Source organism: Sapajus apella, unplaced genomic scaffold, assembly GCF_009761245.1.
Source record: "Sapajus apella isolate SASKATOON/1434 unplaced genomic scaffold, GSC_monkey_1.0 scaffold118, whole genome shotgun sequence".
Taxonomy (NCBI): Eukaryota; Metazoa; Chordata; class Mammalia; order Primates; family Cebidae; genus Sapajus; species Sapajus apella.
This window is the reverse complement of record NW_022437058.1, coordinates 3,847,242-3,857,952: the sequence shown is the minus strand read 5'-3', so window position 1 is coordinate 3,857,952 and position 10,711 is coordinate 3,847,242. Positions and strand designations below refer to the sequence as shown.

General features: G+C 47.8%; 1 protein-coding gene across 2 annotated transcripts in view; it reads right to left on the bottom strand.

Annotated features, from left to right (window-relative positions):
* Positions 1-5,077: 5,077 nt before the first annotated feature.
* BICD2 (BICD cargo adaptor 2) overlaps positions 5,078-10,711 on the bottom strand; it is a 53,483-nt gene continuing 47,849 nt past the window's right edge. Inside the window, exons 7-8 of one of the 2 annotated variants that reach the window (XM_032260469.1) lie at positions 8,978-9,188; positions 5,078-7,164 (exon numbers count right to left, since the gene is read on the bottom strand). In XM_032260469.1, coding sequence (XP_032116360.1) covers positions 7,159-7,164; positions 8,978-9,188 — 217 coding nt within the window. In that variant the 3' untranslated portion in view covers positions 5,078-7,158. Of the gene's footprint in view, positions 9,189-10,711 lie in introns of both variants that reach the window. The other variant, XM_032260468.1, reaches the window with a different exon arrangement.

Sequence of the window (10,711 nt, the reverse complement as noted above, 5' to 3'; positions counted from 1 at the left end):
TTTTTTTTTTTTTTTTTTTTTTGAGACAGAGTTTCACTCTTGTTACCCAGGCTGGAGTGCAATGGCGCGATCTCGGCTCACCGCAACCTCCGCCTCCCAGGTTCAGGCAATTCTCCTGCCTCAGCCTCCCAAGCAGCTGGGACTACAGGCACGTGCCACCATGCCCAGCTAATTTTTTGTATTTTTAGTAGAGACGGGGTTTCACCATGTTGACCAGATGGTCTCGATCTCTTGACCTCGTGATCCACCCGCCTCGGCCTCCCAAAGTGCTGGGATTACAGGCTTGAGCCACCGCGCCCGGCCTACAACATGAAATCTTAAGGCTTGAGAATAATCACTGGCTCAATGTTCTGCTCTCCAGGCCCACTAGGGTGATAGTGTCACCTTCAGGACAGAAAGTGGTGGCAGCCCTGCCCTGTGGCTTTGGGTGGCCCTGCCCCGAGGCAGCCATGTGCCTGGGCCTTGCTCCTGCCTCCACAGTAGTTCTGTGCCTGGATCATGCATCCAAGGCTCCCCTTGGAAGCCACTAGTGGAAACCACCACTAGTGGCTCTACTGGTCTGCAGTCATGGGGGCAATCCTGCCCCCATGGCTCCACAGGACATGGGCCTAGTGGGGGCCCTCTGTAGTGGCCCTTCCCCTGCAGTGGTTCTCTGCCTCAGCCCCATGGCTCTCTTGGGGCATCCTTTCAATTCTGGGGGAAGGCAGCCATGCCCCCACATCTTTGCACTCAGGGTCTGTGATGGGATGGGTAGCTCTGATGAGCTCAGAAATGCCTTTGGGGTCATTCTTCCATTGCCTTGGAAAATAGGTCCTGGATTTTGTTTGTAGATGGCAGACCAACCTTTCTCTTAATAACACTTGGCCTTCACTGAGATTGGTCCATACTAATCACCTTATCAAAGAGTTACTTGGCAAGACCCTTTCCTCCTGAACAAGGTTTTTCATTGTTCCAGTACGGATAGGTTGAGTTTTCCAAATTTTTGAGTTCTGCTTCCCTTTTGATCATCAATTCTAAATTATCTTTCTTCCCTCATTTTACTATAAACAATTCAAAGGAACCAGGCTGCCCCTTCAACACTTTGTTCAGAAATAGCTCCAGCTAAAGATTCAATCACTCACAGAGCTACCTGCCACAAAACACTAGAACACAAACACAATTCAGGGAAGTTCTCTGCTGCTTCATAACAAAGATGGCCTTTCCTACTGTTTCCAATAATAGGTTCTTCACTTCTGACAGTTCTCTGTATCTGTGAGTCTTCCCAATTTTTGGTGCAGCGATTTGGTCTATGAGCTTACTTCTCCGAAGGATCTTCAAAAACTTGTTTTTTCTGTTTGTTTAGCTTTTCCCTTGTTGTTAGGATGAAGTGATGAATTCTGAGCACCTTACATACAAGGCCAGAAACTGAAATTCCTGTTGGAAGACTTTTGATGACTGAGTCAGTCTTTCGTTATATGCCTATTACTTATTTCCTTTCGAGTCAGTTTTGGGAGTTTGTGTGATTCTAGTTATTTGCCATTTCATTAAGTGTACGTATGTTTTTTAGAATTGTTATATTTTCTCATAATCCTTTTTCTTTCTATAAGGTCATTATTGTCTCCACTCTCATTCCTGATTTAGTAATTTGATCATCTGTTTTTCTTGAACAGTCTAGATAAAAGTTTGCCATTGGCTGTTTATCTTTTTAAGGAAACAACTTGTGGGTTTGTCGGTTTTCTCTCCTGACTTTCTATTCATTTATATCCACTCAAATCTTTACTAGTTCCTACCCTCTGCTTGCTTTGAGTTTAGATGATCCAATGTTGTTGCTATGTAACTGTTCACTGTACTCTTGTACTCCTTAATATTTCTGTAAAATCAGTAGTAATGTCACAATTTCATTTTTTATTTTAGTAACTTTTTTTCTTGGACTACCTAAAAGGTTTGTCATTTTTACTTATCTTTTCAAAGCAATAACTTGTGGTTTTGTTTATTTTTGCCATTTCCCCCCATTCCCTACTTCATTTATCGTTGTTGTCATCTTTACTATTTCCTTCTGACAGTTTGCTTTGGGCTTAGTTTCTCTTTTTCTAGTTTGTAAGGTTGGGAGGTTAGGTTATTGATTTCAGATCTCTCTTCCTTTTGCATTGTATCTTTTTTGACTCATTGTTTATTAGGAAGTATGTTTTTTTTTTCCACATATGTAAATTTTCCAAATTTCATTGTTATTTCTCACATTATTTCACTGTCACGGAGAACATAACTTGTATTATTCCAATCTTCTTACATTTATTGAGACTTCTTTTGCGCCTTAAAATGGGTTCTAGATTGGAGAATGTTACATATGCATTTAGTATGTATTGTTTGGAATGTTCTGTAGATGTCTATTAGGTCTAGTTGTTTTATAGTCCTGTTCAAGAATTGTTTCCTTTCTGATCTTGTCTCATTTTTCTAGCTATTATTAAAAGTGAGGTACTGAAATTCCCATCCACCATTGTTGAGCTATTTCTCCCTTTAATTTTGGGAAGTTTTGCTTCATATATTTTGGGGTTCCTGGTTGGTGCATATATATTCCTGGTTGTTGTATCTTCCTGGTAAACTGACTCTCATCATTGTATGATATCCTTCTTTGCCTTGCATAGCAATTTTTGCCTTCAAGTTTATTTGGTCCGACATTAGTGTAGCCACCTGTGCTCTCCTTTGGGATATCTTTTTCCAACCTTTACTCTTGTCTGTGTCTTTGAATTTAAAACGAGACACCTCTAAACACATAGTTGGATCATGGTGTGCTAAATCAATGTAGTGTGTTAAGAAAATCTATCAAAGCTCCAAGTGTCTATTGTATACTTCCATTTATAAGTACAGAAACAGGCAAAAGTGACCTGCATTGACGGAGTCAGGGAGTTAGCGCTGGGAGAAGTGGGTGCAGAAAACAGCAGAACTTCTGGAGGCTGTCCTCATTCGCCTCTCCTCTGAATGATGGCTACATGATGTGACAGTATTCAGTTTGCAAAAATCCAGTCAGCCAGTGGACACTTTTATTTGTATATGTATGTGTGCTATACTTCACAAAAACTTTGAAGAAACAAACCTGATGTGGGATGTCTGTTCTCCTGGGAGGTTCTGTGGGAAGAAGGCAGCCCAGTGACTTACCAGGAGTAGCAGATACCCTATTAACTTGTGCTGATGAAGGATAAATACTCCCCAAAAAGTATACCTGGGGGCAGGGGTGGGGGTAGGGAACTTTGGAGTTACTAGTTACATAGCTGTGTTCACTGTGTGCAAATTTGGCCTGTATGTGCACAGTTTCCTGGATGCAAATGACACTCTGCTAATAAGATGACTTAAAATCGTATTCCCCATAGGACAAAGACCTAGATCCATGACCTTGTGTCCAAAGCACTGGTGATGATGAGGACAGTAAGAACCATATCAGCATCAATCATCGACTGAGTACCTGCTGCATGCTGGTACCAAGAGCTTGGTGAAGCTTCACAACCACCTATAGAAGAGGCACTATTGTCCCCAGATAGGGAAGCTGAGGCTCAGAGAGCTAAGGCAGCCAGCTACCAAATGGTGGTGATTCAATCATCAGCCCAGCTCTCAAACCCATCCTGCTGTTTCCAGCTCTAGTAACCTGCCAGGATGTAGGGGGTGAAACCACTGCAGGGAGACAGAAAGATTCAGAGGAAATGGGGACCACCCTCTCCCAGAGGGAAGGCTGAATAGAAAGCCTTTCAGCATGGACTGTCCCCTCCTGCAAGCTCCTAGGACCCCACCCACTCAGGCGGCTGTCACTCCATCCTTGAAACTGAAGACTGTGTTCACGGACCCAGAAGATGAGGGTAGGAGGCAAGAGCAGACTCGGTGTCTGGATGCCCATGTCAATCAAATACACCACCAGGCAGAAGTGAGCCAGGCCACACTGGGCCATGCACAAGTGTGGGAGTAGAAGGCAAAGACACTGTCCTTGGACAGGGGCCTGCCCAGCAGGGCCCTGACACCTTACCACCTCCCTCCTAGGGTCTTCTAGATTAGTTGAGGGCTTTCTTTTCAAACTTTTCCAGGAGTTGGACAACTGCCTCTTTTACTGCATGAGAAAGAACGGTTTAAACAGAAAACACGTCCTAACAGCTGCTACTAAAGCAGAATAGTATCATTAAAGGCTGGAGGCTCTGCTGTGACAGTGAAACTAGGAAAGATGGCATGGCAATGGGACTCGTCAGATGGCAGGGTCCTGGGGAAGTGAGACCCTAGCCTCAGATGGCTTTCCAGAGGGAAGCCCTACATGATGAAGCCACACAGGCCTGACTGCGGCTATCAGATGATGGGGTGGCAGGAGCATGTCCTGGTACTTACTGTCCCCGTGACTAGACACTGTCCCACTTTTCTCACACCCACAAGCAATCGTATGAATGGGCCCAGTGTATAATCTGGACATATTCCTACAGAAAAATGTGATTCCTGGGTTCAGAAAGCAAGGGTTTGGACAGCAAAGGATTCTATGTCATCTGAATCCCTACCCTCCTTATCAGGATAGCACCGGCTAATCCTAGTTTTAGTCTATGTATACACAATGTGTTCTTATCACCACGCTGCTGGGTCTTCACACCTGATGCTGCAGGGGGTCTTTAGGGGAGCCTCCTCAGAAGACCTCTGAGGAAGACAGAGGTGTAAGGCGTCAGGGCTCTGGGGGACAGGCCCCTTTCCCTTTCCAGAGGGCCACTGTCTGTGCCCTCCACTTCCACACACGTGTGTGGCCCAGTGTGGCCTGGCTCATTTCTGCCTAGTGGTGTATTTGATTGGCACAGGCACCCAGATACTAAGTCTACCCTTTTCCTACCCTCATCTTCTGGGTCCTTGAACACACTCCTCAGTTCCAGGGATGGAGTGACAGTCTTCCCACATATACATGACTCCTCCCCACACTCTCCTGAAGGTGGAACCCAGGCTGTTTCCAGCTCCCACCACCAGATTTATCTGATAGACTGGCTTTGTTGTTGTTGTTGTTGTTGTTTGAGGCAGTGGAATTATTGTGCCTTGCTTAAACCACAGTTATCTGGAGCAGGGAGTCAGAACAACCACAGAGAACAAACAGGTGCTTTGTCTTTTTATTATTCTTTATTGGTCCTACCAATGTGACTCTTTACCCAGGCCCACTGTTCCTATGCGCACTGGCTTTGTCGACATTCACATCATATGTCTGTGTTCTGAAAATCTCAATTAATTTCTCCTTCCTATTCTTTTCCATGCTCTGCCTCATTTTCTCAGAAACTGAAGGCATTTGATTATTACTATTTTTTTGTTTGGGTCTGTGTAAAGGTTCCTTGGCAGGAGAACATGCATATGACTTTAAAATAAAGACCAACATTCTGACACTAAGGTAATGCACAGAAAAAATACAGTACTCAGACATCATTGCAAATAAATACCCCATACAGATGAAGTTATCTCAAATGTAACAATATTTCTTATGAATCAACACTGTAACGGAAGGTAAAAATAGGAGTCCCTACAACTAGGAATAAGAAATGCTTATTCCAGGAAACAGAATTATTTTTCTCATTTATATTATTATAATTTTTCCTTTTTTGGAAGAGGAAGGACAGTTTTTCTTCCTCTAAGAGTACCAATTTGACCACTCCTAGGAATGTCACTCAGCAAACAAAACAGGATGTAGACCTGGTTTGCTAAGGAGTTTTAATGAGTTCTGTTTCCTGAAATTAACAGTGATTAGTTACACCAAGCAAGAGAAGATATAATGTCTCGCTTTCACATTTGCAAAGAATACTATGGCTAACCCTCGTCCCCTACTGCGCATGCCAACAGAGCGTCGGCCCTCCTGACACCCTCAGCTCTTCACAAACGTGGCGTTCATACAGCTTGCTCAGCTTGTCCCAAAAGGTCCATTTGGTTCCCAAAGCACACTCAAGGTTTTGTGTTTGCTTTCATTTTCTAAGCCCCTGAATTTGCAAGTAAAGAATCACTGACTAACAGAATTTTGCACAATGACTGTTTTCTTTCCCTCAATGAAGATGCCCAGGTCCGGGTGTGAGGAGCGCCTGCCTCACCTGCTGTCCACGCTGGCCTTCAGCATGCCCACTAGCTCTTCCCTGCTCGCTTTCGAGAATGATCTGCGCTGGGACACCTCCCTTAACTGATGAAGGCACTACTGGTAATGATTACTAACAAAAAGGTGTTGAAAGAGAACACCCTAAAAATCGACGACTGTAGAATTTTCTAAGTGTACCACAATTTGGCACAACAACCAGAGTAACAAAACAATTCCAATTTGGAATTTTATTGGTACAGTTGTATAAAATTCTGTTAATCAGTCATGCTTCACAATGTCCTAAAACCCAGAAAATTCTGGAATTTGTAGGTAATACTACTCATTCAATAATTTATCTTTTTTTTTCAAGTGCCTATTACTGTTTTAACCAGAGCAAAGGTCAAGTTTTCTTCTTGTTACATTGAACTATTCCTAAGAATAATAATAATACAATATGAAAAACCCCAGAATCTGAATACCCTGGATTTCTTAATGAACATGGCATTTAAAATCTGTAATTTCAAACATGAACCACAATGCCGTATGATCTAAAGGCTGCTGAACCACAGCGTGGATACACTTAGCAAAGCTCCTCGCTGGGTCAAAGCCCCCATCTCCAAGTCTAAAGCTACACGCTACGGAGCACACAGCTCTGCCTCGTGCTGACACCAGACCGACACGGTGGGAGCTGAGGCAGACAGCTATAGGACCACAAGCATAGACCACGGCACCTGTGACCGTCTCTACGCGAGGAATTAAGGAAGCAAATATAATATCAAAAGTGCACAGGTTGATCGGATAAAAAAAGAACATGTGTAACAAGGAGCCCACGTGGTGGGTGTTTCCAGCAGGCTCCTGGCAAGCCTGGCAGCCGGGGAAGAAGGGTCTTCGGCCCGTACAGAGGCCTTTCCACGCAGCAGCTCGCGGCATGCTCAACATTAAAGCTTTTTTTCCTCCCATTAAAAACTTGGGGAATGCTATTTTGAAAAGAATTGCAGTGGCATATCCAAAAAGTTTCTAAGTGGGCTTTTAGGTTGCCCTTCCTTCCTCCTTGTGGGTCACGAGAGGGAAGGGGAGGGGGCTGCAGTGTGACAGGGCCGGGTGGCCAAGTCCTCCTGGCAGCTACTCTACAGCTGAAAACAGGAGAAAAGAGAGCGTTAGAAAGCGGTCATCTGTCGCTTCCTGTTCATCTGACAACCGAAGCTCTCCACGTGCTGGGAGGGCACGAGCACGTTAGTTGGCAGAAGAGAAGACCTGCATGTGTTAGGGGGGGCCCAGTGGCTTGAGTGTCTGCAAAGCCCCTTAGGAGTACGGAGAGAAGCTGTGTGCCAGGCTCGCAAGGAGAGGGCAAAGCGCGTGCAGGGTGGGCATGCTGGAAGACATCCCACTGCCAGTCCTGCTGGGGAAGGGGGATCTGGGCCCAGGATGAACACGCAGGGGACATACATGGACCTGTCCTGGAGTCTGGAGGGGACCAAGACATATTCGGCACCAAAGGGAAGACCACGCAAGGCAGACAGCTGTGGGAGGGGGCAACATGGTCTCTCACCAGGTAACTCGAATGCCCCTTCCGCATGAGAGACAAGGCAAGCAGCCTGCAGGAGAGAAGACTGCAGCCTCAGGTCCAGCTGGGCCCACAGGGTGCTCAGGAGAAAAATACTGAGAAAAGCTCTGCTTCACAATGTGGGAAGGCAGGCAGCCTGATGCCAAAGCTCTGGCGTGGATGGAACCTCTGGAAATGGGAGAGCCCTATGGCTACTTTTCCTCTTTCTCTGTTGCCATCCCCTAAATTGCACTAAATAAAGATACCTACAATCTCCTACCTGTGAATCCTGACAACTGGCCCTGGCCCCATGCAAAGCTTTCCCAGCACAGGGCTGGGCTCTGGCTACAACTCTGGGTGTCCAATCCAGCCAAGTCCCCAGTGGCTCAGACTTCAGGCTAGGGTTTTCAAAGCCCCACGTCTTTGAGACTGAACCCCCTAAGAAAGGCCTGACAAGTGGCTGCAGTGGTCACCCCAAGCACAAAAGGACGGGCTCTGCACTGAGGACCAAGGTCTGGCCAGGCACTTGGAAAGCTTTTCTCATGAAAAAATAACACCTGGGGCCTTGGGCCCTGCTAGTCGTCACCTCACAGGCCACTAGACAAGCATGCTGATCTCAGAAACGACAAACCGAGCTCTGGATTCCTGGGTTATGGTCAGCTGTGTCTGTGCCATGTGAGTCTGGCCAGCAGAATACAGGGGCTCAGGGCTGCTCTTCTCAGGGCTTGGGGAAGAAATTCTGCACTTCTGTCCTGAATATGATTTGCAGTGAGGTACTGCATAAATTACAATGTAATCCTTTCCATGAAACTATGCCAAGTGCAGAGCCATCCTCTGAGGTCATACCTATGATTCAGGCTAGAACCTCCTAAAACTGCTTTCTAGTGCTGACGTTAGACACATGCGAGGAACATGCAAGTTTAAACTCAGGTTCTGCCCCTTTTGAGTGCCGAGGGAGCAGGACCAGGATTCCTTCCCTTGGGTTTCCCCAAGGGTGCCCAGGGCTTAGAAGATGCTTTCATCACATGTCTGCTCCAAAAATGTGTAGCTCCATCCCCACTTCTGACCCCCACCCAAGAGAGCAGCTGAGGACTGGGTGCTCCTGAGGGGGCTTCAAGGAGTGAGAAGTGACACAAAGCTCTCACAAGTGTCCTGCTGATGCACATGCCCCATGGCATCTAGGCTAGCATCTTGCCCTCTGTGCATTAGTCACGTTAAGATTGACCTAGCGCCGCTGTCCCACTGCTGCTGGGTTAGTTGAGGTGAAGCAGATGTTAGCTGCAGCGTGCGGCGCCCCATAGCCCCTAATCACAGTAAATGCTGTGTTTCTCGCTGCAGAACACCTGGTTGGCCAGCCCAGTGCCCTCGGCCCTGTCGCTGGCACAGGCGCAGGTGTGACTTACGCTCGGAGTGGCTGGCTTGGCCTTCGGAGCAGCTTTGGCACGGCCACGCCGGGTCTGCTCATGGTCCAGCTCGAGCAGCTCCAACCGCTGGGTCAGTGCCAGCTTCTGCTGGATGGCCATGCGCAGCAGCGAGTTCAGCGTCTTCTTCTCGTCCTCGGCGGCCGCCAGCTGCCGCTGCATCTCATCCAGCTGTGTGATGTATTCGTCACACCTGTGGGTACCGAAAGCATGACTGAGGGGCAGGCAGAGCCTGAACAGGGGAGGGCTGCGCAGCCCTCTGACAGCCCTGCATCAGAGCCATCCCTCAGTGTGACCTCTGGGCTGGAGAGCGGGGCTGGGGGAGAATCATTCTGGCTTCTTTTAGCACAGGCTTTGCTCGGACAAGTCCCTGATAAGAGTGAGAGGGAGGCTTGGGTCCGGGCAGGGCAGCCCTATGATATTGGTTTGAGTTTTATGGTTTTGTGGAGGAGGGACTGCTTTGCTCATTCAGCTGCATGTAGCTCTTACAAAAAGCCTATGCCCCTTAGTAACTGGGCTTCTCCTAGGAGGAGGGGCTCTCCCCACTTCAAGGCCTTGAGGTGGCCTGGGGCATCAAGACATGGAGAAGCCATGGCTTCTAGGGTGTGGTTGTAAACCTAAGCAGGACTGGGCTTGTTCCCAAGGTCGATGCTTTGTCAGTCTGTGCTGAGCACTGAGTGGAGCCAAGGAACCACGTGTGTGGACACATCAACAGCCTCATCCCAAAACCCAGGTGCAGAGCTGTGGGAGGGTGTGGTCTGTCCCTGGACACCCTTCTTCCACATGTCCCATATGGGTGGGGCTTGGTAGGGACACAGAGACACAGGGCAGGTTAAGCCTGGGGGGGTCCCAGGGCGGTGGAGCTATTCAGGTACTGAGTGCAATCCCACCCTGCCCACATGTGCCCCATTCTGCTTGTCCCCACCCGCCAGGAGCCGGCCCTTGGATAGCACCTTCTCCAAGGACTCTGCTTCCCACTATTTTGGGGACACACATTGAGCTGTGATCCTTGCAGTTTCAAAATCTTGGCTCCATCTGAAAAGTTAAGTTTTACAATAAAACAAATTTTAAAAGGTGGAGTTTACATGCCAGATGCTGAGAAACTGGAATTTTTTTCCAAAGCCCAAGGAAGACAGGACGCTTCCAGAGAGAACCTGGAACTCTTCCTTGTCTGTACCCTGCCCTGGCAGGGCCTACAGGGATGCTGAGGAACTGGGAGTGCCTGGCACCAGGCTTGAGAGAAGCAGCATCTCTGTGCAGTTCCCACCCTGTCCAGCTCAGAGCCTCAGCTTGCTCAGCCATAAAAAGGAAACATCTAGGTTATCTGCTGGGCCCATGGTGGGTCTGGCTGTCCCACATGCAGGGCTAGCGCCATGGTGCCATCCCGACATGACCCAGCAGGTGGTGCTACCCATCTTTGGAAGGTGAAAGACAGGTACCTGTCAGAGGGCACCTGGGAAGATGCTGGAACAAGGACCTGCCCCACAGAGGCCCCTAAACACCTAGGGAGCCTCGATTCCCAGCCTTGGGGGTCTGACTCCCAGCAAGGGAGTGGTGTACACCCACCCCTTGAGGTGGCCTGGGGCATCAAGACATGGGGAAGCCATGGCTTCCAGGGTGTGGATGTAAAAATAAGCAGGACTGGGCTTGTTCCCAAGGTCGATGCTTTGTCAGTCTGTGCCGAGCACTGAGTGGAGCCAAGGAATCACGTGTGTG